Genomic DNA, 27,131 nt, shown 5'->3' on the forward strand with positions numbered 1-27,131 from the left:
AGAGGCTAGGATCATATAGGGGACGCGCAGCCTCAGTGGACTGGAAGGTGGCTTGCTTGGAGAATCCATTTGATTCTACCTGGAGTAATGCACTCTTGATCTGTACAACAACAAGTGTGTTATGAATATAAAAAGTGCCTGGCTGCTGGGTCAAGCCAAAGGGGGCCCATTCAGTCCAGCGTTCCATTTTCACAGTGGCCAACCAGATGCCTCTTTTGGGAAGCTTTCCCTGAGCGCCACAGCGCTCTCTGCACTTGTGAGTCCCAGCAAGTGATATTAAGAGGCCTCTGATACTGAGGGCAGTGCATGGCCATCGTGGCTAGTAGCCATGGATAGCCGTGTCTTCTAGGAATCTGTCCAACCCCCTTTTAAAGCCCTGCAAGTTGGTGGCCAATATTAGATCTTGTAGGAGCAAATTCCATAGTTTAGTTAACATGCTGAGTCTGTCCTGAATCTCCAAATATTCAGCTTCATTGGATGTCGCCGAGTTCCAGTAGTATTAAGAGAGGAAAAATTTCTGAACTTCTATCTCCAGAATGCCTAAATGGGGGCTTGCGGGGTGGGGAGGTGCTTTTTCCTCGAGGCATGTGTGAAAGGTTTTGTGAAAATGGCATGCCAGTTTGGCTGTGTTTGTTTGTGATCCACTTTTTATCTTAAGATTTCAGGGCAGGGAACAGCAGAAACATCTTACTTATTAGAAGGCAGGAGGGAAGGAAACCGGCTCCCCATACTGTTGAGAAAGATCATGTCTGGCCTCGAACATCCCACAACACACAAACACCCAAAAAATCAAAAGGCATGCGAATCTGTCTTCTCTCTTTGCCTGTTCTCAGTGGGTGATTTCTTGGTGGCCCCCAGGCTTTGAAATGCCCTCCCTTTTATTTATTTATTTATTACATTTATTTTCTGCTCTTTCTCCCAGAAGGAGTCCAAGACAGCAAACAAAAACACTAAAAGCACTTTAAAATGTCTGAAAAACATTTTAAAACAAAACATCTTCAAAAACATATTAAAACAAAACATCTTTAAAAACATCTTTTTTAAGAAAGCTTGCAAAACCTCTTAAAAAGCAATTCCAGCACAGATGCAGACTGGGATAAGGTCTCTGCTTAAAAGGCTTGTTGAAAGAGGAAGGTCTTCAGTAGGCACTGAACAGGTAACACAGATGGTGCCTGTCTAATATTTGGAAAATGGGAATGGACTGCCTTCTAAGTCGATCCTGACTTATGGTGACCCTATGAATGGGGTTTTCATGGTAAGTGGTATTCAGAGGTAGTTCATCATTGCCTCCCTCTGAGGCTGAGAGGCAGTGACTGGCCCAGGTCACCCAGTGAGCTTCATGGCTGTGTGGGGATTCGATCCCTGGTCTCCCAGGTCGTAGTCCAGCACTCTTAACCACTACGCCACACTGGCTGTCGTCTAATATTTAAGGGGAGGGAATTCCACAGGGTAGGTGCCTTGCAAATGCAGAATGAACAGTATGCACCTGGGCTCCTGCTGGGAGGGAGGGAGGAAATAAATCAAATGAATAAGTAAACATTATGCAGTACATGTAAAAGTGCCAGTTCTGCAGACTGGAGTGGTCGAGTGTGTATATATGGGGCAAGGCGATCCTTCAGGTTAACAGATCCCAAGCTGTAGAATGTTCAGAGACAGAAATATTAAAGAATAAATATTCTCCTGCCCTTTTTCCCTGAAAGGTGGGCAAAAAGTCATCAGCAATGTCTTCGGGCCCCAGCCGTAGCCTCCTGAAGAGCAACAAGGAGAACAGCCGGAAGACCCTTGTGCAGAGGAAAGGGGCCAGCGCCCTCTTAGCCTGGGGAAAGCGCAGCAAAAGCGGCAGTGGTGGCGGTGGCAGCGGCAGCTACAACAGCCTTCCCTTCTCCACGGTGAGGGACAACGAGCTGGCATGCTGAGTGGCACCAAGCATTCGGCCCAGCCCTTCATTCCCCGGACTGCAGAAGGAGGTGCCCCCTTCACCCCCCCCCGGCAAGGATGCCTCCCTGGCATTTTTGCAGCAAGCCTCTCCCATTGGTGAGGATGCCAGGCAGCAGAGGAGCGGAGGGTTTTGCTCACGGATGTTCACGGGGGCCGGCTCCTGGAAAATGGCTGCGTTAGGGGAAACAGAACCCTGGGCTACCAAAGGCTCAGAGCCAGCATTGCTCTAAACGCCAGGAGCCAGAGAGACGGATGACAGGGAAGGGCTGTTGCCTGCAAGCCCCAACCAAGAGTTTCCTGGTGGCACTTGGTTTCCTGGTTGGAAATAAGATGAGGGACTCTGGTCTGGCCCAGCAGAGCTCTCCTCATGTTCTTAAAACCAACAGCCCTGCTAAACACCCACCAGAACCACCAACGCCAGCAGGTTCAAAGAATCCCAGAATGCCTTTTTGCAGTGTTCTCATTCCCTCCTGACAAAGGCATTGCTGAGCAATGTCTGAGGAAAAATATCCCCCACCGTGGACCCCCAAGAGCCAGAGTTGTTTTGGGTTGTGCTGTAACAGGAACGTTCATGTCCTGTTCTTGGGGAAACGTTCCTTTGGCTCTGCCTGGCCCGGTATGTATCACAGCCCTCTCGGGAGCCTTGCATTCAGCTCTCCGTTGAGGAGACAATGTGAATTTGAGCTCACAGCTAGGAAAAAGACGCTTAAAAAGTTCCTAGGAGAAATGGCTGGTGGAACTCAGTTTAGTGCCACCTGTAAGAAGACAACGTAAGATGGGCAGGTGAGCTGTTTTCAAGCCATTTTGCAAGAGGCAGAAGGGGAATAGTTGTCACCCTGGGCTCCTGCCGGAAGGAAGGGCAGGATATAAATCAAATAATAAATAAGATAGTTGTTCAATGGAGGGCTGTGGAACCTTTGGCCCTCCAGATGTTGTTGGACTACAACTCCCGTCAGCCCTAACCACTGGCTGTGCTGGCTGAACCTGACAGGAACTGAAATCCAACAATATCTGGAGGGCCACACGTTCCTCACCTGTGCCGTCTAAATGTGCTATCTTATGAATGTTTACTCAGAGCTTAAGTAAACATGCATAAGCTAAGAGGATTTGTGCCCTAATCAGTGTGCTTAGGTCTGCAGCCTGAGGGAACTGAGAGAGGCATCAGGGGGAGTCCCTGGTTCAAATTTTGCCTTTCTCTTGCCTTTAGCTCCCACCTATAACTTGGGGAATAGTGCTGGACTTGCCTTACAGGGTTGTTTGTGAGGATTACAGGTTTTAATGTATCTTGAGCATTTTGAACACAGTTTTGCCCAGTGACATAAATCTTGCATCTGCACAGGGATTTTGAGGAGTTTAGGTGTATATCTTTATTCAGTGCTCCTTTAGCCCCAACTGCCTGCAGGTGCCTGGAAGCAGTTTTGCAAGTTCCACCAGCCACTGAGTTGGGGACATAAGTGAGTTTCGTTTTCCTGCTTTTCTATTACTTATGCAACTTGAAAAGGGAGGTTGCAAATTCCTCTGTGCTTCTCGGAACATACAAGCAGTCTTCAGACCTCACTGCAGATAATGACAATAGAGGCCCAGCCCCCTCTGTGAATTTGGGGTGGGTTCTCATGCTTTTGACGTAGACCTACCATGCCAGCCTGGGTGTCTGGGAGGTCCTTTTTTAAAAAAATCCCTACATGCATCTCCAGAGAAAGTGGAAATAAATCATTAAGTTAGCAACATTAACATAACTCTTCTGCTAGTAAACTGCAGTAGCAACAAATTTCATCCAGCAAATTTCTTTTCACCAATGGGTAAATGTGCTGTGGTCATGCTTGACAGCTGCAGCTCTGAAGTTGTGAGCGCAAAGATTTCTCAAGGTCACTTCCCTTTCCATATACAATTATGGGAAACAAGTACCTCAATGTCCCACCAAAGGGGACTGGACTTTTGCACTTAATTAAAAAAAAAAAATCTGGCCAAGTAACTCACAGTCTGCAACTGATGGGATGCAGATTTGGAAGACTCTTGCAGACCATACTAAATCTGCCCACTTTTTGAAGGAGGCTAATCTGCACATTTTTGGGGGGGGGGGTACCTTCTTGTTGCTTGTGGTGTCTCTGTTCCCAGCAAAGGGGACCAGGGTAGGGGGAAAGCAAGTGGGAGAGCACCTGGTTTGTATGCAGAAGGCCCCAAATTCAGTCCTCAGGACCTCTAGCTAAAAGCATCTTGATTAGCCGAAGATGGGGAAGTCCTTCCTCTGGCTGAGGCCCTGGAGAGCCAACACCAGCCAGAGCCAACATTCCCAGGCTTCTGATGTTCTCATAGCAAAAGGCCAAGGACAAAGGTGTGCGGCAAAGTGAATGAAGGCATCCCACCTTCTGGTCATGGTGAAGGGCCGTGGCAAGAGCGTCTGAGTGTGGAAGGTCTTGGGTCCAATCCCTGGTCTCTCCAGGAAGAGAGAGCTCCTGCCAGTCAACATCTAGCCCAGTCCCCCCACCCACAAAGCAGGACTGTTCAAACTTCCCAACCTAAATATCTGGCCCATGGAGTTTCACAGAGAGCAGCTTTTTAATACATGCCATTCCTAGCTGATCAAGTGGCTGCAGGCAGCTCAAGTAAGCAAGTCAAGCTGCAGGCCTGAGTGGAAGGCAGTCTGGACACTAAGGCAGGCCAGATCCGAGCATCGAGCATCACTATGCCAAGCGCAGAAGACAAAAGAATGTCCTTGGGTGTGTTTTGTCCAGATTTCCTGCCAGTCCCCTTTATCCCCATTGCCTGACTTTTTGGAGACCAAATCCAAATTCTGCAGCCACTGTAGAGGCTGGAGGTTTTTTGTTATTTCATTAGATGTTCAAATGTGAAAATAATTTATAGCTTAACGTAACTTAATAACAATAAAGCAAAAAAGATTTAGCCAAATATTTTCCACATTAGCTCCATGTTTGTTTGTTTTTAAAAAAAAATAATTCCACACACCCTGCCATGCAACTGATAATTCTTTGCTTTTCGGGGGCTGGGGTGGAAATACTGGTTTGTTATTGTTTTTGTCTGATCCTTTGGAAAGTTTTGTTCCAGACCATTTCCCCAAAATAGGCTTGCCAATTTTACAATTGGCCCTGCAGCTGTGCCACCAGGAGATGCAGGAGTCTGGAGGTGGGCAAGTTAAGCTTTTCAGGGCATGGAGATGAAGGTGATTATTTGCCTATTGCCAGAGATTAAGCGGTGGCAGTGGTGGCGCAGCTGATTGAGGTGTTGTCAGCCTGGCACATTAAACTGCAAAGTCCCATTTCTTCAAGTCAGCCTTTGCCAGCCTGCCAAGGCTGAGCTTAAGGGCATTGTGGTCCAACATCTGGATGGTGCCTGGTTAGCAAAGGCTGTGTTAAGTAGGTCTCATGTATTTCAGTGGTTCTGCCATGCAAGAAATTCCTAGTGGATTTTGTCCATTAAAGAACAGAGGCTTTCACATTTTGTTCCATTAAATGTTTTGATTTCTTTCTTCATTATTGGGGCTCCTGAACCTGTGAGGAATAATTTGATACGAGCCAAACTGCGGAGGGTTGCATAGCAACATAGCACTCAATTTGTGTTTTCACTCTGACTTGCAGACTCCTGTTAATCCTTATGTTTTTTTAATGTGGATTCCTGAGTTTATGATTTAAAAAGAGAAGAAACCCTACAGATACGATGAAAAGTGTTACTGCCCCCATACTTAAAACTCAGCAATTGGATTGGGAGAGGGGAAGTTTCTTTGGAAACCATGACAGGTCTACTAGTGACTTCCGTGTTTCCCTTTTAACTGATACTGATATTAATTTGAACGTAAGCTCAACCTTGCAACCTACTTTCAGTGTCCCAATTTTAGCCTCGGAAAATGTTATAATAGCAATAAAAAAGTGCCCCAGAGCATATGCTGTGTGTGTTTCTGTGTTCCATCTCCACTAAGTAACACAGCCAGTTGCCATATGTCTGTAGGCCTCCAGTCCCAGCAGCCCTGATTTGCCATGTTGGCTGGTGGTTGGGAATCCAACAACATCTGGTGGACCACAGGTTCCCCATTCCCATTCTGCTTCTGGAAATGAAGCACTAGTTATTATCTGCCGATTGCTGGAGTTTAATGTGTGGTGGTTGCACAACATAAAAACTGGTCCCAGGACATAAAACCGACCTAAGACAGGCAAGGCTGCAGATGAGGGAAGCAAGGTGGGAGATCTAGAAGCAGAGAGATAGGGAAGGAAAGGGGAACTGTATGTTGTATCTGGAGTCCTCGGTACAGCTTGTGGCATGTTATTCCAGGAAGGTTCTCAAGGCTTATGTTAAAAAATAATAACGGGAAATGCTAAGACTCGTGTATTTCTCCAGGGGTACCACAGAGAGAGGAGATCATATTGCTAGTTTGGCTTTGTGGATACCTTTGCCTCAGAAGAGTGGCCCCCCATAGGTAAGGCATGGTGCTGTCATGCCTCCATCGGATGAGTCCTCAGATGAGGAGGAGGAGCAGGGGATTGGCACAGCAGACCCAGGACAGGGAACAAGCAGACCCACCCCAGAAGCGTCTCCAAACCCCCCACCACAGCAAGATGTTCAGGATACAGCTGGGGCCCCTCAGTCAGATTCGGGGAGTGAACAGGAGGCCCCTCCATTCCCTGCAGAGCGAAGACGCCTGCAAGTAGCAGAGCAATGCAGGCTTACCGGCCATTTAAGGCTACAAGCACCTGGGAGTCGGAGGGCTGATTGCTAGCACCTGAAACGAGGGGAGCTTAAAAAGGCAGTGAGAGGCTGTTTGCCCTCTGCTGCCAGCAATGTCCGATGCCAGCGTCGGACCCTTGCCAGCCATCCCAGACTCTGTCAAATCTAGATTGCTTTAGTGGAATAGTGAACCATTGACTTGCTACTGATTCTGTGTTTGGAAGAGAACTGGTATGTTGAGCTCAAAACCCTCTAGACCCCTCCTAGCTTACCCTCATTAGCCTCAAGCCTCGAACTGAGTTACAACCCAACCGCTGCCTGGCCAGCTGCCGGCTAATTGCTTTACAGCACTATTAATCACCTCAGTGCAGCCAGCAAGGACTGACAGATGCATGACTCTGGATGTCTCTCACCAACGAGGAAGGCATCTGAGTGAGAGAATGTATGCTTCGCATGTGGAAGGTTCCAGGTTCAATCCCTGGCATCTCCAGTTAAAAAAAATACTTGGTGCAGTGGAGCTGATTAAGACTGCCAGCTATTTGCCCCCACCACTCCGAGAGCCCCCAGCGGCAGTGAGACCAGTACAAGGCTGGATAAGTCCAGTCGGTACAAGGCAGCGGCACACGTCTGGACACCACAACCTTAAGAACTGCACAAAAGGGAAGAGGTAATATTGCAGGAGGAGAGTTCACCAGCCATGCCATGCTGCCGTTCCTTGCAGAGTCCTCTGTTGTTTTTGCAAGATTAATGTATTTACTACAAACTTTAAAAAAAAGCAGTGCATTTTTTGAAGAATCTGACAGAGTCCCCAAAAGGATGTCCGTATTCATCTTTTATTCACACAACATGGAGTTGCCTCTACATTTCCATGCTTCATAATTACAAGCGTTAGTCAGACAACGTTACACAGTAGGTTGCCCCTCTAAACTGCCAGGGAGGCCCAGGCCCTCCTGGAAACGCCCCATCTCCATCCAGCCATGACTCCAAGTGACCAAACGACCAACCTGTCCTTTTTGCCCCTTGCCCAGTGCCTGAGGGTGATTGTCCAAGGAAAATCTCAAGGAACTGGGTGGAGATCAGATGTTCAAACAGGTAAGAAGGAATGGAAGGGAAACTAAGAATTGCTCACTTGTAAGGCCAAATAGGGTTCAATCAACCTCAGTCCAATAATTTAATGTCCTGATTTTGCATGCATGCACCTGCGCACACACCTCCAAGACACCAAAATGAAAAACCATCCAATATGGACAGAGAGAAGTCCCTGTATTGGCTCTTTTATATTGACCTTTCTCTGCAATAATTTTCAGCTCTGTGCCTAGATAACTGTTACACCACCTGCTCTTGAAGAAGCCATTGTTGGGAAAACCAAGTTGGGAAAGAGATGAGAAATGGGAAACAAGACTAGGCAAACACAACTCAACCCAGATGCTTGTCCAGTGGTAGACTGTTGCTTCTTTGATTTAAACACAGCTGGCTTCTCCCCTGCAAGGTGGTGTAGTCATTTCACACAACCAGTTTCCTCATGCTGTGATTAGTCTTGTGAACACTCTGTCATGTGTCTGAGTTGAGCTTATAGCAAACCATCCTCACTGCACTGCTTATTGACATAGCCACTGGTGTGCATGGTGGGCAATGGGTAAAATCTGCATGTGTGACTAGCCAGCGTCAAGCCACTAGTGATATGGCAAGATCTGAATCCCACATGTGTCCGTGGATGATTCATGTGTAACCAGCTTGGCAAAGGCTGGGAACTGGCACGTGTGGACTTTTTCCACACTCAGATGGTTGTATGAACAGACTGTGTCAGAGTTGCTTTTCGACAATTTATCCCAGGCAGCTATGAGCCACTTATTACACCAAGGCTAGTCACTTTGCCAGCAAAGCCAGCACAAGCCATCTCACTGCTACATTAAAACATTTCATCTGTTCTTAGGCAGGACAAGAATTGGGTCTGTTGTTCAATGTGTATTTAAAAAACAACCTCATACACTGTAAATATTACAATGTATCACAAGACCAGTGACAGATGAAGGTTATTTAATGAAGCCAACAGTTTCTGGTACTGAAACATTTACCCTTCAGAAACATAAGCTGGCCTCTCTGAGTCCAGAGATGCACGAGGGAATTGCTTCTAGTGACGCCATATGCACGGAGTGCTCTTTCAAAGGGGGGCAGTTTGGACAAGAGCCTACATTTTATACTTGTCATGAATGAACTGGTCCATTCTCCATGGGGGGAAAAACCCAACTTCCTTCCTCACGGAGAATTCTACTGGTAAAAGACACGCTAGCATAAGGCGAATCCTATACCTCAATATAGGCTCCTTTTCTGCCTATGCTAAGTAGGTCAGAGAAAGTCCGGCAGCCCAAAATGAGAGTAACTGCTGATGGGAGTCCAGCTGTTTGGGATTAAGGGGGCAAAGTTCTGTGCTCACTGACTGCATCCCCACTCCACCACATATCAGTTCTGGATCTTTTCTCTCATTCATAGCTCTGCAGTTCGTGTTTAAGCCCAGAGACGACCTTATGAAGGAGTTGAATTTGTATGTGTGTGCATTTTGCTGAAGGAAAGGTTTAACAAAGAAATTATTAGACAACAGGAGTGGCTGCTGGCAGAGTGAGCCGGGCCTTCGCACACACCACCTCAATGAGAGCACATCCCAATTAATTGAGAAGGATGGGGTATAAGAATGGAAGAACTGTTTTTGTTTCCTTTGGATAAACTGGCATGTGCTAAAAGCCATCTTCAAAATGAGATGGCCCGCAATAGAGACAGGGCCATTTTGAAATCAGTTAAGGCTGTAATCCTATAGCCACTCCTTTGCTGCCAAGGAGGTAGGTATAGGAAGTAACAAGCTTACTCCCTTCTGCTCTTCATTTTGCAATTACTACAGAAACCTTACCAAACTTCCAAATTTTGCATTGCATTGTGATGGTGGATGCAGATTGCTCCCTTTGAAGTTATGGCTACCTGTATTTTATCATTTTATGCAATGTGAGATGTGCATGAAAAGCACACCCTGTCCCTTAAGGATTAGAGGTGGAGGAGCCATCTTATTTTTTTTTTAATAAATAAAGACAGTAATAAAAAGCAACAACACACACACGTGTGTTTGTATACCAGGAAAGGCAGCGTGGTGCCCTCTAGATATTGTTAACTACAACTCCTATCAACCCTGACCATTGGCGGGGGATGATGGGAGTTGTAGTCCAATAACAGCTGTAGGGCACCATAGTAGCTATCTCTGGTGCCCACACACACTATTTCCAAATAGATGAAAAATAAGTTTACAAATGGAGTTAATAAAATCTGAGCCCCCAAAATGCCCCAGGGTGAAGGGAGGCAGCATAGGATTTAAAAGGGAATTGGGCCCCAAACATACAATCAGTCCAAAAACTCATTTTTGCTTCTTTCTCCTCTTTCTTTACACACAAAAAAGCGAATGCAGCTGAGGAGCTGTGGGTCCAATGTTGGCATTCTGTTTCACTAAAGCAGGGATGGCTGGTGGCTCCATGCCAGTGGCGCAATGGAATCCGCTCCAGGTTTTAGTACCAACATTCAAGGAGCTGTCCAAGGTACCACTGCACTAAGGCCTCTGTTGAGCTCCACTGAAGGTGTAATCAAACCCCATTCTCAGCCTCCACACCTCCTGAATTATCTCCAGTGGTTTCAGTCACACTGCACCGACCGTGCACAAGGCCCATGTCACTCAGCAGGCCATCTAGCAGCAGTCTTCCCCAAGCTGATGCCTTCCAGATGTTTTGGACTACAACTCCCATCAGCCCCCGGGAGGAAGGCTATTTTGTGTAACAAATGACGACATTAAAGATGGACCTGAAATCCTGCTCGAAACAAGCCAAGTCAGAAGAGTACGTGTGTGTTTGTGTCTGCATGCACATCAGAAAAGAGGGCTATAAGGTTCTGGGAATAAACGAATTCAGGCTGCCGTACCTCTCCTGGAGATTCATGGCATATTGTGACTTTGATCCTTGCTCATGACAGGATCCAGGGGGCAGCTCAATGTGGCCATCAAGTTCTCCTGGTCTTCCTTTGCTCTTCCTAGTTTAACCCCTCTTCTCCACAGCCTGGTATGTCGAATTGCATCAGGAGGCGAGCTCCCTTCCCTTGCAGTGGCGCTCAGGCGCACCCAGGGCCACCACAAGGGACAGCACTGTCCCACTTGAGGAGCACACCCAGGGTCCCTTGCAACGCCTCTGCAGAATGCGCAGATACAGGCATCCTGTGCAACTGCTGTCTGTGGCCAAATGCTCTCAAAGAGCCCTGCTAGACCAAAAGGTCCCTCTTTCTAGTCCAGCATCCCATTTCCTGGAGTGGGCCCACACGCAGGACATGACAGCAATAGGCCTCTCCCACTGCTGGTCCCCAGTGACTGGTATTGAGGCCCGATTTCAGCCTAAATCCACCTTCCTGAAGCCTCCAACCCATCTGCACCTTTCTGTTGCTTCAGCAAAGTCAAACGATTGCTCCTACCAACTGTGCCCGCTTCGTTTGGCTCCTGGTCTTCTCCGGTGGACTCCTGAGAGATGGTGGGATGAAAGGCAATGCAATATCCCCCGCTCCCGGGTGTTCATGGTTTTGCCTCAGTGCTGGAGCTGATTGGCCAAGGTTGTTTATATAGCAGGCCATGTTAGGTAAGTTGCCTACTGAAAACAAACATGCCTGAAATCACCAGAATCTCTTGCTGATGGCGTATGTTCCCCCATTGAAAAAAAGAAAAGAATGAATCCAAGATACTCATTTACAGCGGAGCCTCTTTATACTGGGCATTTCTGTCCCTAAACAGCTGCCCAAAGTTACAACATCAGATTCCAACGTAAGCAAGCAAAAGAAAACAACAACGAGGGAACAAGATGTATTAGATTGCACCCACCCACCCACAAAATACCCCAACCCTTAATTCTCTTGGACGACTTCATTTGGAAAACTATGTGCTCCAAATTTGCAAACGTAAACGGCTCAGGCTATAGCTTTGTCAGTAATAGGTAATGGCCCATTAAGCTGTTAAGGCACTTGATTAGATTCAGTTCTTTGCTCAACTGGTGTCCAAAACCAAGTAATGGTTCCTGTCTCAGTTAGCCTCTTCCTTCCTTTACTGTGTCTGAAGGACCAGAAATTGGTCCTTAGAATTTGGACAATGGTAGGTAAGTTGCTTGCAACAGAGGTGGGTGCACTCAGTAAACTGCACTGTACTTTCTGTCTCCACTCATCACTGGTAATAAAGATCTGTTTGGAGGGGATGACACTTCCCATTGGCACAGGGTGACAGCATGGAAAGCAGAAAGAAAGGTTGCCAACTACGCCCAAAGCATTAGTTTGGGATAGATGGGTGGGAGGACTCTGGGCAGACACAAAGGTGCTAGTCCACTGTGAGGATCCAACATCCAGGTTGCTCTTCAGCACAAACAAGTGACCCACAGCACAGAGCAGATGCCAGTAGTCAGTTGCCCAGCAGTGTGAAAGCAAGACACACCTTGCAGCTATGCGCCTCTGCAGTTTTAATGTTAATGGATTGTCAAAGCGATCGGTGCATATAAACAAACAAACAGAACTGCCACAGAAAGAAGTGTAAAACTCCATAAATCTGTTAGGTTTCCCAGCAAGGCAGCAAAGTTACCTTAATCCACTAAAGTAACTTCATGGAAAACTAGATCTCGAAATTAATCAAAGAAGCAGGAGTTGGATATAGATATTGGGGAAGGGGTGGCTTTTTATGGGGAAAGCAGCAGAGATGGAACCACCCAGGAAAGGGGAGTGAAGGTCAGGGGACTCACTACTAACCAATTTCCATCTCATTCATCTATAAGCCACATTCTGTCAACCACCTTGCTGTCACTGTTATTTTAAAGACTCACAGTTGTTGCAGTTAAAATGCTTTTGTCTGACAAAGCATCAAACTTCGTAGGTACAGACCATGTATGGGTGCTATTTAATCCTTTAATCCAAATCAGAAAGCTCTATCACCATTAGGGAGGAAATAAATATATTTTTCGTCAACTCAAGGAGGCGAATTTTTCAAAACAGCAATAAAATAAATAGCCAAAAATTGAGATTAGAGCAATTTTTTTTCATACAAACAAAGAGCCCCAGTGATAGGTACTAAGATATATACACCTCTGGGTTAAAACTATGTTGTTAGCAAATTTATAATGGGACTCCCCCCCCCTTTATACCTCTATATAATAAATTCTTATTGGCTGAACAGATGGGAGGGCAGAAACCCACTGGCCCTATGAGATGGTGTCATCACACAGGCAGAGCCAGCGCCAGAGGGTGGCCAGGTCAGGTCCTGGCCGAGGGCCCCTGAAGGGTCCCTCCTTAGGATGGGTGGGTATTGCTCCTGTTATGCGATCTACGGTAGCGTTGGCTCCTGACCCTGCCATGGATCACAGAGAGGGAGGTCACAGGCACCCCCACACACAACGGTGCAGGTCTGTGACTCCCACCTGCACACCCCACTTACCTCTCCCATTGGAGCAAATGCTGGCTGCACTGTGCACATGCCTGCCATCAACCAAGATGGCAGCCAAGGCTTCCCTAAGGGGCTGATGCCCCTGCCACCATCTTGGTTGATGCCAGGCATGTGCGTGCCAGCATTTACTGCAGCAGGAGAGGTAGGTGCAGGCAGGTGCCATGGGCCCGGGACAGGCTGGTGCCCAAGGGTCTAGTCATGCCTAGTCCCAGCCCTGCACACAGGAAAAAACTTATTTGGAGGAACAGATGTATCTGGGCCAGAGTGGCTAGCCTGTGGCCCTCAGCTCCTATCAGCCCCAGCCGGCACCATCAGGGATGATGGGAGATGTAGTTCAGCAACAGCTGGAAAGCCACAGGTTAGCCACCCCTTATCTGTGGATTAAACAAGCAATTTTCAACCCTCGCCTTCACCCTCCAGGTTTCCTTCTCTACATCAATCTGCCGCAAAATTGCTGAGGGTTCAAAACTATCCCCTAAATCATGCACTTAGCCAGTCAGGCATGACAAACCGTGCCACTGGTCGATGCCAGCCCAAATTGCTTACAGAACCCTCCCCAAATTTGGTCTGGATTCACACTTTCCATGGGAAGACTGTCTCTGAAAGCAGCTTGTCCACCATTAATGATCTTCTCATCAGTGAGCCCCTCCTAAGTTTCCAAGGGTTCTGACCAAGAGGAAAGAACTGGGTTGGCCTGTTTTGATAATAAAAAGTCACCAGGAAGGTAGTGCTACTTCCCCGCCCCCTGCCCCATGGCCACGCATACCCCATGGCTCACCTGCCCAAAGCCAACCTCAGCACCATCATAGACGCCAACACCTTGGAGGCCATGAGCAGATGGACTTCAGCATTTGCGGTCACAGAGACTCTTCCTGCATCTTTCCTAGGTGTCAACTCTCAAAGCAAAGTGGTCACTGAAAGTGACAAAAAGACCCTTTGGGAGGGAGAGGGCTGTGGTTCTAGGCCAGGAGAGGAGGATGCTCCCTGGGTGATGAGATGGGATTGGTGGATTGGAAGACTGCTGGCCCCGCAGATCTCGTTTTTGGGTAACAAATGGCTGCTTTGGCTGTAGACATCCCAGTCTTCTTGCTGTCCCAGCTGACCCTCCTTCCATCTACGATCCTCAAGCCCAACCTTGCCTCCAAATATTGAAGTGCTCCCACTAATTTCTGAAAGGGAGAATCCCCTTCCGCTTTCATTTGCTACAAAGGTTGTGTTTTTTCCGGCAAACGCGGTGAATGGCCATTCAAGGACCCCACCCTCTTATCCAGGCTTTTTGTCAAAACCCTTGCCCCTCGTGCTATCACATTAACCTGCAGCAATGAGTTACACAGATGCTCATCTTGATGCCAAGGCCCTACATCACCACGCCACCCAGCACTGATCTAGACATGGGTCTAGCCATCCTGCCAACGTGCGGGAACAGGCAAGGAGAGGAGAGGGGAAAGCAAAGGAGCATTTGGAGCCTTATCTTGGCGCTTCTCTACAGCCAATGTAGCTTGTGGTCAAGCTACTAAAGGAACGCTTCGTTGAGAACTTTGGGTGCATTTTACAAAGTGGCTGTGTGTGCCCAGCGGGGAAGGCCTGGCTGATTCTCGTGGTGTTTTCTGTGGGGATAAAAGGCACTTTCTCTGGAGAGCAGTATCGAGAGCCCCGCCGAGCACCCTAGATGCAGCTCCTCAACTTGCCCAAGGTCTAAGCGTGAGTGGAAACCCTCTAGGGGGCACACGTGGATGCCCCAAGGTGGCCAGGAAGAGGCCTTGCCAAAACCAACTGAAATGGGGGGAAGCTCTGTTGTGAGAATGGATGTGCCAATTCTCTGGAAGCGGAGAAGGATGCTTGGTACCAGCTGCGGTAGCCTCAGCAGACAGTGGCTAACATCCCCTGGTGAGAGATAAAGGCCAGCAGTGTGGCCTCACTGGAGAAGGGGCATTCCCACCTCCTAACTCACCTGTCCCTGAACCTTACCCGCCACCCCTTCCTTGCCCTGGTGATCTTGCTAGGCCGAGGGGAGCAAGGGAGCTGAGCTGGTTCTGAAACCCTGCAGGCCAGAGGAGGAGAGAGAGGAAGCCTCTCCGGTCAGGCCCCGGCTTCCCATGGGCGGGGAAGGGGGCAGCGCCCCACTGGGATGTCTGTGAAGGGAGGAGGCTCTGCAGGCCGGCTTCATCAGTCTATGCCCATGTTGGCATTAGAATGATGGAAGGCATGGGTCTATGGGCTACCCAAACTGGGTGGGTGGTGGGATACAAGACTTCCCCCACCCACTGAAATCATGCAAGCCTGCTCGGGATAAACAAAAAAACTGCTATGCCGGCAGGTCAGGGATGTGCAAAGTCCCTCACTACGGCAGCCGTGCGAACCTCTGAAACTCTTCCAAATCTACCCCCCGTCCCAGTTGCTCTAGGAATATAGAATATACATAAAAGAAGACTTGGGAACTTGAGGGTGATGGAGTTGACAGGAGGCCTTTCCACACAGTTCTAGTCAGAGACTTTCTCAAACATTCCAAAGAGATTTGGTGGGGAGGGGAGACTTTTGATTCTTGAAGGAAACGAACTGAAAGGAAGCCAGCTATTGTTTTCTTCACTCTCAGTAGAAAATGTGAGAAATAAAAACGACAGCCCTGCACAGATAACTAAAATGCAGCTCCAAAGTGCAGGTGGGGGGGGGATGTCTCTCATGCAAGCCGAGTAGCAAGCTAGTATTCCCCAGTCCTGAGTGATGAGAAAAGCAGTTCACAGAGATGCAGTTTCGTTTCTCCCCCAAATTTCCATTTTTTCCCCTTAGGGGAGGGAGCTTCAGTAGCAAAGATAACCCCCATCCCTCCAAACGTGCCTGGAATTGTTACATGGCCAGTCTAAGGAAGAGACTATGAAGCAGTTCTTTGCCCCATTTCTGAAATGAAGATTCTGGGACCTTTATGAGGAATGGTCATAAGAAAGCAAGAATTTAGGGACAAGGAGTCTCTGTGTGACATAAACTCGGGGTACAAAGTGGAACGGGAACCTCGGGGAAGTTTGGCCTGTCTCCAACGTCAATCCGTGTGGAAACACCTCCTGTACCTGGTCCTTTAATGCTCAACGGCAAGTGTCAGTCAGTCTCCCGAGACAGAAGGTTGAATGTGGTGAAAGAAAACACCACCCCAGTGCCATGCCTTCGACCGCATGGAGAGCACAGACTCAGCTCACGACCCCGTGGGGCTGAATGTGGGGGCACCCCACCCTCCCACCTCAACCAAGGCGAACGCACCCAGATTTAACCAGGAGAGGTAGGAAAGGAGAGTCTGCACCTCTTGCCGTCTCACCCGGCAACAGTGCAGGATGCGTAGCCTGGCGAGACAGGCAAAGAAATCAGGACCAAGGCGCCTTCCAGTGATCAAACTCAGCAGAACGTCATCGGCCAGCTCTGAAATCCCGCCGGGGCCTATAGCATAACCGGCCCACCTGTTGGGCCTTGGGATACCGAAGGAGAACAAGTTGGGGAGACCATGGTTTGGCCTCTTCTGGCAGTGACTGTGCTGGAAAGGGGAGCGGGAAAGGGTAAGAGGACGGTGCCCAAACTGCGCCCAGGTCTGCACGCTTCTGGCCCTCGCTGGCAGCCTGGCACTCCCAGTGACTGGTCCAAGTACTCCTAATTCACTCTTACGCCTGATATCGGGGGTGGTTAACCTGTGTCCCTCCCCCCCCCCGGCCAATTTTGGCCCTGTAGTTCCTTTCAGGCCCAGCCAGCCTGGGCAATGGACTTCAGGGATGGTGGGAGGCTGTGGCTGGCCAACCCCTGGAGAGCCAGCCATCCCTGATCTCAGGATGAATGAGCAGATGGTGTGCATGCCCAGCTGTACCCCTGACAGCCACCTCCTCCTCAAGAAGGTCTGGACTAACGGGGGTTTGACTGGGGGGGGGCTCCTTGTTGTTTATGGGTTGCCCTCACTCTCCCCTCTGATCTCAAAGGGATCCAGCTGCCATCTTGAAAATTAGACCTTGCTGGTTCAAACCACTCCCTCTGCTGCTTTTATGTCCAACCCCCCCCCCACACACACACACCTGTATCTAGTGCCTCTTTCCCAGGAACGCACATGGCAATATTAATTTTCTGGGGGGGAGGAGGGGGAGGAAGTAGACTTCCCTGTTTCTCCCACTCACTCCTCAGTTCACCTGAATCTTGCCAGGTCGCCCACGACTTTAGATTCTCTTTGGGATCTCTGGATCAAACTATCTGCTCCTCCAGATGGCTGGGCTGTCAGTATGTCTCCAAGGGAGGGCTGCTGTGGGGCAGCGTCGTTTTGTCCACAGCAGAAGCACCAAGGGAACCCCCCACGGAGGTTCCTGTGCAAAGTCAGAGGGCAGAAGGAAAGAGACGGAACAGGTGGGCAAGACCCATACAGCAGCGGCAGCATCCAGGTGCCCTCTCAGCTCAGGTGCCGACTGAGGGTGTTCCCTTCGCTGCATCAAGAATAGTTCTCGTTGACTGATTGACTTCGAGTTGGAGGTTTGGGGGGGGCCTCGATGGGTTGATGATGCCCAATTCTGTTCGGGTTCTACTGGCGCCAGTGCTATAGGACCCCCTCCATGAAGCTTGTGTCCAGGTGCTGGATCAGCACCCGGATGAAGGACATTTCCTTGCGGGTGTTCTCAAAGATGATGCGCGGGTCGTCCGACTGGCAGCGCAGGCAGTTGGGGGCCATCACCATGGCTAAGTTGTTGACGTCCATCTTGGTGATTGCCACGTTGCCCGGCTGCACAAACACCTGCCAGGGAGGGGAAAGCAGAGGCATTATTGCCAGCCAGGCTGAGAGCCACCACAACCCATCCCACTGGTAAGCTAAGAAGGGCCCTTCAGAGTCGTGGGGAAGGTGAGGATGGTTGGGGAAGCGGGTGCTGGCGGACCTGTACATGCTGGAGCAGTGGGTCAGTTGACGGTAAACAGGGCATTAAGCTGCAGCGGTTGCTGAGAAGGTAAGCTACCAGCCTAACCTACCTCACAGGGTTGCTGTGAGGGGGTGAGGGGGAGAGCCATGCATACCGTCTTGAGCTCTTTGGAAGAAAGGTAGGATATAAATGTAATATTAAATAAATAATATTTCACCAGGTGAGGTCATGGTTGCAAAAGGTGATAGCACAAGTGCATGTTCATGGGTGCCCACAGCCTGACACTAAACTTTGATGATCAGATGCTCTCTCTCTCCCTCTCTCTGTGGCTCCATCTAGCCATCTTATGGACTATGCAGAGGCATCTGGGTGGCCACAGCTGAGAACCAAATGGACCCACACTGCTTTGAGGCAGTAAGACAGGATTACTCTGTGGGATTCGCTTTCATGAGATGTGATGATGGCCATTAGCTCAGATGGCTTTAAAAGGGAAGTTAAACAAACTCATTGAGGATTAGTCTAGTCACGGTGGCTATTATATGCTAGGGGTGTGCATCAGTTTTGGACAAACTGGATTTTTGCTTGTCAGAGATGAAGCAGGGCTGTTAGAGGTGCCACGAGTTAAAACAGGAATCTCTGAAACGCTTTGTGGCATCTCTGCGATTCAGACATTTTTTAAAAAATGCTACAGACCAGTGTCTGCTGAAAGCAAAAGTAACACACCTAAGCTTACCATAACACCATAATGCCAGGTGTGGTGATGGGGGAAGGGGCAGCAAACACCGAACAGGGAGAGAGCAGAGGCAGAGCACCATTATGATTGACAGGTCAAGCGGGTGAGAGGGGATGGTTTTACCAGAAAAACAAATCAACAATTTTAGTTCTTCAAACCCAAAATCAACTTTACCAGCGCCTAACACAAAAGCCCCCTGGACCTATTTGCTGTTTTAGCTTATAATGCATGTTTTTAATTGGTTGATTAAAAATATCATGCTGGCTGGAGCTAACGGGATTTGCAGGCCAAGATTTCCGGAAGGCACCAGGTTGGCAAAGGCTCATCTAAACAAACCTGAGATCGGAAGAGGCCCTGAGACAATAACCTCTACAAATGTGAGCTCAGCGGGACGTGCACCATCCTCTCCCAGAGCCCACAAGCCTGTTCCAGGCTGAATGCTGGGGGTGCTGCCTTACCTGGAGGAAGCGGATGAGGTAGCAAAGCACCATCTTGTTGATCCTGGGCAGGGAGTGGACAACGGCGATCGCGGCTTCAGGGTTCTCATAGTGAGTGATGCACTGTTCGTAGAAGTCGTGGGGGATCAGGGGCTCCTCCAGTTCCCGATACCAGAGTTTCAGCAAGGAGGCTGCAGGAGGAGCGGGGTGGGGTGGGAATCGGGGAAAAAAGAGGCTGAGTCATACACAGGCCTAAAAGGAGGACGGGGAATACATTAGAAGAGGCATAAGAAATGGACTGGGCCTTTGACCTTGCAGAAGGGGCCCAGCTTCCGGCATCTGAACCTCAAATGAATCTTCTCCACTGAAGGCAGGTTTGCCTCCCAAGATGAACCAAAATTCACCAGGTCTCATCCCCACTGCCATGTCTGGGACATGAAAAGTAGTAAGAGAATGCCTCCAAAGGTGTGCAATCCGGGGAAGGGCCGTAGCTCAGGGGCAGAGGACCTGCTCCACATGCGGACGGTCCCCGGTTCAATGCCCAGCATCTCCAGGTAGGGCTGGGAGAAACTCTATTTGGAACCCTGGAGGGCCACTCCCAGTCAGCACAGACCTAAGGTGGGGAATATTTTTCAGCCCGAGGGCCACATTCCCTTCTGTGTAAGCTTCTGAGGGCCACATGGCAGTGGTAGGCTGGGACTGAGGGCAAAGCGGGTGGAGCAACAACTGTGTGAACTTTACTTTTGCACAGTAGGCTAGTTTCCACAATCATTCACCCACCCAGGGAAACTAGAGGCATGATCAGAGTCCGGATGCATTCCCACCAGACAAAAATGCTTGGGGAGGGATGAGGCATGTGGCCCGGAGAGAGCTCCAAGGGCCAGATAGATTGGTCTGGCGGGCCACATTTGGCCCCCGGTCCTGAGATTCCCCACACCTCACATAGACAATACTGAGCTTGATGATCTGACTGAATGCAAGGCAGCTTCCAATGCTTGTGAAGTGCCCACAATGTAACTGCAGCCCCTTCCCAAATGCGAGGGATGAAGGCCAGGTTTTGGCAGACAGCGTGGCTCCCTCCGCTTGACCCCTGCTTTGGGCCCTGGCCCCTCTCCTTGCAGAAATCAGCTTTCTCCTCCTCTTTTTGCTGGCCCAGCTAGAAAAGAGCTGTGTGCCTTCTTGGACTCCTCTCGTCTCCTCAAATTAGCCACTGTGCACCCTTCTGGGACAGCACTCTCAGCCCCCACTCAAGGATCCGGCAGACTCAGAAGTCCCCTCTTTAACTCGTTTACATTTGCAGACTGCTTCAAAGCACAGAAGTTACAGCAATGCAGCCTCAGACAGAGTTGTTCTTCCCCCTAGCCTACTTGCCTACATACACTTATGGGGCATTTTGTGGGATAAAAGAGGAAAAAAACAAACTACCTAAGCTTTAGAATGCGTCCCTTGCATGATCACCTGCTGAAGATTTTCACTCACCAGAGGCAACCAGGAAAGTGAATAATGCATTCAAGGCTCTTTTTAGCTTTATGAGCCAGAACAGGAAATGCCCCAAGCAAATGAAAGGAGTCAGGAGAAGAATTGGCTTTCCAGGCCACTGCCCCATTGCAGGCCAGATCCCATGAATGGCTAGTCTACCAAAGGGCTTTGAGGCTGGAGGGAAGGAGGACTGAGTGCCTTGCAGACAATACTTCCACAGCTGTTCTTCTCACCAGGAACATGAGGATCTTCCAAGCCGGTGGGGATTTTCCACTGATCAACCTGCAGTTTGAGGGCGTTGACCTCATCAATGTCTCCAGGGACTCTGTGGATGAGAAGGAACATCCCGTAAGAGAGAGAGAGAGACTCAGGGCTGTAGCCATCCGGGGTCACCGGGGGTTGTAGACACATTACTTTTTTGGGAGCACGATCCCAGCCAGGTCCCTATGTATGAGCCAATCAGCATGAAGTGTGTTAGCCACAGAGAAGAGTCGTTGTCTTTTCATGCTGATTGGAGCCAATCAGAGTGAAAGGGGGTGAGTCAGCCACTGAGAAGACTCTTCTCAGTAGCTAACCCACAGCCTCCCTTTTCATGGTGATTGGCACCCATGGATGTTCGTTACTGTGGCATGTGGACTTGCAAGAGGACAGGGAGAGCAAGGGACATGAGGAAAAGTGGGAAAAGGGGCATGGCTGTGACAAAAATGTGGGGTGACTATCATGAAGGGACCCCGAACTTCTGAATTTGCCATTACACTACTGGAGAGACTTCAACCTTGATCTATTCCAGCCGGCAAGTGCAGAACAGAGGAGAGAGGTAGGTGGAACAGGCAGGTGCCTTGCACCGGGGGCAGGCTGGTGCCCAAGGGCCCAGTCGTGCCTGGCACCAGCCCTGCCTATACCAACCCTGCCTCACAGCCATAGGTCCTTTCGCAGTGCCTGTCTAACTAGATGGAGTCAAGCTCCCTGGATGGAGAAAGGGCGCTGCACCCAAGCAAGGTGGGAGTTACCTGAAGATGCCCTCCGTCTGGTCTCCGTTGAGGGCCAGCACTTCCTCCGACAGCCGTGTCTGCACCCAAGGGAGCTGGCGGTCTGGGTATCTCTCCTTCTGCATGTTCATGATTTCTTGCAGGGAGCTGCCAAACATGGAAGGGCTGAAGACGGCGTTCCTGGCATGGCGGATCTCTTCAATGTTTGGCTTCTTCAGGCCCTGCAGGAAACGCAGCCGGTACAAGCAGAGATAAGAAGGCCTCGGTTCGGAGCAGCGTCCCTTGGAGCACAGGCGCTAGCTCTTTATTACCTGTTTCCGCAGCGCCATCAACATGCGTTGCTCTTTGCAAAGCCACATCAGCAAGAGTAACACTTGGCCTGGGGTTGCTTACAGATAAAAATCCTGACACGGAGGGAGCCAACAAAGTATGGGGGGGGGATAGGAAAGGGTACCCAGGGAGGTGTCTTAGCAAGGAGTGGGAAATCTTGCTCAGAGGGAGTGCCACATTCTCTTCTCTTCCCTAAGGGATTGACACCCCTGCTGCCATCTTGGGTGATGGCAGGCATGCGTGCACAGTGCATGGGACATGCACATTGACTCGGGAGGTAGGTGGGGCGGGCCTATTTAAGCCCCATGCAGCCTGCATTGCGAGGGGGTGTTGAGGCGAACAGTGCTGCAGGCAGGCTGGTCCCTCCAGGAGCCCAGTCGTGCCTGTCACAGACCTTGGCCTATTTAGCACCTTAACCAGCTGGCGAGGCTCAGGAAATGCTTTCCAAAAGCAGGTTCAAGGCAGTGGGGTCTTAGAGGCTCAAACAGGGCCCCTAGCAGCCAACCCAGCCATCGTACCCACCCCTTGAAAAGGTGCTGGAAGCAGCAGAAGCTGATCAAGACGTACGAGGGGGAAGGCCTCATCTGCAGCAATTTGGCCTTTGGCCACAGAGGGGCAGCAGTGCTCTGGATGGGAGGCAGGGAGAGGGACTGGCCCCAAAAGGCTTGGGAGGCATGTTAAGAAGCGGTAAAAGTGCTGCTTTGCAGGCAGGGCAGAGAAATGCTGTTGCGATGATGGACAGACAAACAGCAACAGGAGGTCTTTGGCATCACCGCAACTCCCAGTGCGAGACCTGCAGGGGTCTAACTGGGCGAGGGCACTGTTCTCGGGCAGAGGTCAACTGCTTATATGAATGGAAGGAGACAGGGATGAAGGGCAAGGCCAAGGAGTGGGACGTGGCTGCTTCCAGGGAGGGTGGAGCTGGCAGCAGAGGGGTGTAATGGGTGAAGGTAGGATGGTTTTAAGAACTAGCCTTTCAGTAGGGTTACCTGGTGATCATACCTGTCCCTTGAAAGATAAGAAGGGCCCTGCTGGACCATCCAAAAGCCCGTCTAGCTGAGCACTCGGTTCTCACAGAGGCCACCCAGATGCCCCTGGGAAGCCTCCAGGCAGGATCTGAGCACCAGAGCACTCTCCGTGTTTGTAATTCCCAGCTACTGGCATTCAGAGGCACGCTGCCTCCCTCGGTGGAGGGAGAGCACCACCAGCCTGGCTAGTAGCCACTGATAGCCTTAGAAGAGCAGCAAGAGGGTTCAGCCCCCACTGTTCAACCTGCTCCTTCCCTCTGCCCTCCTCCCCTCCCTAAACTTCCGTAACAAACAGGACTCTTGCCGTCCTTGGCCCCGCAGAAGGGCAGCGGGTGCTGAAAAAAGACCCAGACGCTCACCCCTTCCCCTCTTCAGGGATGGCACAACCAGAGAGGGTGCCAGAATGGGAACATTTCAGGATGTTCTGCTTGGTGCCCTGTCGCTTGCTTCCAGTGGCAGCTGGTGCTCTTTGGGACTGGTAGGGTGGAAGGCAGGAAGACCACCAGGGGGTGGAGCCAGAGCCAACGAGAGGCGGAGCCAAACCAATTCTGGTTGTCTCTGGCAACACGGAGACGAAGCAGCTGACTGGCTGTCTCAGCCCTTCGACCGGTTGCAAGTAGAAGGCAGACAGAGGTCGGTTTGGCAAGGACCAACCTCCCCAGTCTATCCAGCCCAGGCGCTGGAAAATGACAGGGAAAATATGCACGATACCTTTCGCATCAGGATTCCTTACCTGAACACACTCTCCTTCCCCAGGCTGGGAGAGAGCAAAGGCGACACCTGTGCCTGCACAGAGCTCAGCACCCAGATTGAGTGGCCTGGACCCTGTCCGTGGCAAGAGGGAAGATGCAGCCTGTCCGGCTGCCAAGAGGAAGGGCCTTCTTGTCGTTCAACAGCAGATCCGCACCCCAGTGCTGGGAGCTTTACCATCATCATACATGGCAGCAGGGAGCCAGAGCGGTCAAAGGAGGAGAGTGGTACAACAGGGGACACCCTCCTGTCCCCACACTGTCTCTCTCAAGCGCCTCCTGCACAAGCGTATGTGCCGCAACTCAGCTCTAATGAAAACTCCATTCTCTTCCATTATTGATGGGGAAAGACAGGCTTCCCTGGCATTTCGCGAGCACAGATCGTTTTAACCCTTTGCATGCCTCAGAAACTGGCAGTGAAGTTGCCCTGGCTCTTAATTCCGCACAGCGCGATTGACTGTCGCTCTTGAATTACTCCTCCTCCCCCACCACACATGCAGCACAGCAACCTCCTCTCCCAAGCATCTTTCAGCCCCAGCAGACGTGCAAAGGGCCATGCAGCCACAACCCTGCACCCAGATTTTCTGTGGGTGGGTGTGCGTGTTATGGGAGTTCCCTCCACCAGAAACCGAACCAACTCATTTCTGGTCATACTTCTCAGCTGACACACACACAGAGGATCTTTAGAACAGACAAGGCCATGTCTGCATTAAAAAGAATAACAGAGTGATCCTGCGAGGTGTTTATTTTTTTCCCCTACTCACAAGGGTGCACAGGATTGCAACCTAAAATTCTGCAATCAATGAACCCGAACTCTGCAATATTATGCAAACTGAGCAAGGCTGGGTTATTTTTGTTATGCGGTGTGATGTATTCTGCATTTTTACCATTTTGCACGATTTACACAGCTTTTGCTACTGATGCAGATGAGTAAGGGATTAGGGCAGAAAATGAAACCAGCCTTAAGCACTAGAAATCTGGCTGGGGCTGATGGGAGTTGTTGATCAGAACAAGTGAAGGGCTCCAGGGTCAGGGAAGGCTGTTCTGATCCGTGTCTCATCTAACAGGTTTGCTAGTGTCTGTCCTGTACCTGGTTTGTGCATCTTCGCCCATTCACAAGGCTCATACTTTACACAGTCCGCAGCCCCTGCATCTTGAACAGCCCTCCCTCCACTTTCGAGCCGCCCTTTCCCCCCCTGCCAATGGGCTCCAGCTGCGCGTGGAGTTACACTTCATCTCGCTCCGCTCTTTTCTCCAGATGTCTCCAGATGTCTCCCGAGCCTTTGCAGACCACATTCTCTCCTCCTTTCCCCCCTCTTGCCCCGCCTTGCAAATGTGCAGGAAAACAGGAGCTGCAGCCATTTGTCCTAATGAAAGCAGAAGACGGAGTGAGTCATCCTCTTCTGCTCTGCAGCCTGGATGAGAAGCTGAACCAACACGGAGCGCGGAACAGCTGTGACTGGAAAGGGGTGGAAAGCTCCCTACATGGAGCCTGTTCAAAACGGTGCACTGTTATTCAGCAGGCACCATTTAAGCAGCACGGTCTGCTTCAGGATGTTCTGATGTGCAAGAAAAAGCACCTCAAACGGGCAAGAGGAAAAGGAGAACAGGTGCCGTACTCACCGACGCAAAACTCTTTACTGTACCCGTAACTATTTGATTTTTAAGTTTTTGATTAGCCAGTCACTGTCATGATTATCTCCATTGTTTCTAATGGTGTTTTATTTATGTCTTAATGTTGCACACCACCCTGACATTTTATGATATGGCAGTATAGAAATATTTTTATAAGCAAACAGTTTCAGAGCAATGAAAAAAAAAATCCTTCTTCAGGAGCTTCAAAAATGTGCGAATTCTTAAAATTCAGAAACAGTCTAAGCAGCTAAAGAAATAGCTTGGAAGAGTAGAGCAATACCCCCCCCCCGTTTGTGCTGAACCTCTGCAGTGGATCCATTAATTCACTCGGGAGCAATCTAGCAGGATGCCCCTTTGCACAAGCCCCATAGCCATGAATGGGAGCTGTGCAAGCACTGCTCTTGCATGGAGTGGTTCCAGAGCAGTGCTCTAGAACCACTCCAGAAAAACAAGATAAGGCCAGATGTAACCCCGCAGCGCTCTCCCGGCAATCCAAGGCTGGGCCAACATTTCTGGCTATCTCTCCTCGCCCCCTTTTCCTTTACTGGCTTTGTTTCTTTCGTGACTCAGCCTCAGACGGAAAGGGCAGCAGGAGAAGGTTCAGCATGAAAGGGCCGCTTTGTGGCTCCATTTAGAAGTGCTTCCGACAAAGAAGCTGCAGCCTGGCTGGATCTGGATATTCTCCTGCTGTGAAAGGAGCCCTGTTTAAATTAAGTGCTAGATGCAGAAAGCGCCTGAAACAAATCCAAATGCAAACACCTCAGTGCTTCTTCCTGACCTAGAAAAGCCCCCAATTGGCTTTCAGGGGAGCTGATTCTCCACCACCCATGTCTTCACCTCATGGGTGGAACACAGAAAGCTGCCTTATGCTGAGTTGGATCATTGGTCCATCTAGCTCAGTGTTACCTACACTGACTGGCAGAGGCTCTCCAGAGCTTCAGGCACAGGGCAATTTCCAGCCCTACCTGTAGATGTCCAGGATTGAATCTGGGACCTTCTGCATGCAGAAACAGATGCTCTGCTACTGAGCGATGGTCCTTCCCCAGAAGGATGCCAGGAATGATAGCAAAGGTCTTGTCAGGATGCAGGACAGGAGATTAGAATCTCTTCTCTGTCTTCTGCACCACCACTGAGCGAAGGCAGGTAAGTAAAGTGGGGGGGCTCTATTTGTTTGCTCTGTGCCCTCTCCATGTAGCGTCAAATTTCTAAGTGACCAAACGCTATCTGGAAACGTTTTAAAGCAGAACCCATGCTCCTTAACAGTTGCAACGATGCACGCGCCCATTCACAGTTTGCACTCAGCTCCAGACCATCACCTTTAAATCCCGCCCCCAAAGACTAGGCAGAGAGGAGAGGACGAAGATACCTTTTTGGCGCCGGTCAATGCCGCTTTCTGGAGCTTGCTGTAACAATACTTGGCATAAGTGCTTATCGCCACCCCTAAAAGAGAAGGAGAGAGGAGGAGAGAACGAAACAAGTCAGAGCTGGGACAATCCATGGGGCCACCTCAAGAGAAAGAGAGACAGACAGGAGAGACTCAAGCAGCGCCTTGAAGAGGAGCAATCAGAGCAGCCCTTTCAAAGATGGATCCACACAACCAAGGAACCAGCCACTCTTAGCCTTGTCTTTGAGAAGCTCCCTCATAGCCTATCCAGCCCAAGGTGGGTGGGACAAGTCCTCCAATGAACCTCTTGCTCCAGCAGTGAATTCAGCAGGGATCATGTATGAGCAACATGATATGGCATCCAGATGCATGGCAAAGTCGGTCTCCCTGAGGCCAC

The 27,131-nt window shown here is 49.9% G+C and overlaps 2 protein-coding genes across 7 annotated transcripts in view; one reads left to right on the plus strand and one right to left on the minus strand.

The window, feature by feature from the left end:
• The window catches only part of RHPN1 (rhophilin Rho GTPase binding protein 1), a 54,598-nt gene extending 48,766 nt beyond the window's left edge, over positions 1-5,832 (plus strand). For both annotated transcript variants that reach the window (XM_061607083.1, XM_061607084.1), the window contains one exon: positions 1,701-5,832. In XM_061607083.1, the coding sequence (XP_061463067.1) occupies positions 1,701-1,916 (216 nt within the window). In that variant the 3' untranslated portion in view covers positions 1,917-5,832. The remainder of the gene's footprint in view (positions 1-1,700) is intronic.
• A 1,603-nt stretch (positions 5,833-7,435) lies between these two features.
• Positions 7,436-27,131, minus strand: part of ARHGAP39 (Rho GTPase activating protein 39) — a 242,709-nt gene continuing 223,013 nt past the window's right edge. For all 5 annotated transcript variants that reach the window (XM_061607088.1, XM_061607087.1, XM_061607089.1 and 2 more), the window contains 5 exons: positions 26,717-26,790; positions 21,630-21,829; positions 20,853-20,944; positions 19,162-19,331; positions 7,436-17,849 (listed from right to left, as the gene is read on the minus strand). In XM_061607088.1, the coding sequence (XP_061463072.1) occupies positions 17,655-17,849; positions 19,162-19,331; positions 20,853-20,944; positions 21,630-21,829; positions 26,717-26,790 (731 nt within the window). In that variant the 3' untranslated portion in view covers positions 7,436-17,654. The remainder of the gene's footprint in view (positions 17,850-19,161; positions 19,332-20,852; positions 20,945-21,629; positions 21,830-26,716; positions 26,791-27,131) is intronic.

Source organism: Rhineura floridana, chromosome 1 (assembly GCF_030035675.1).
Source record: "Rhineura floridana isolate rRhiFlo1 chromosome 1, rRhiFlo1.hap2, whole genome shotgun sequence".
In the NCBI taxonomy this organism is placed as follows: Eukaryota; Metazoa; Chordata; class Lepidosauria; order Squamata; family Rhineuridae; genus Rhineura; species Rhineura floridana.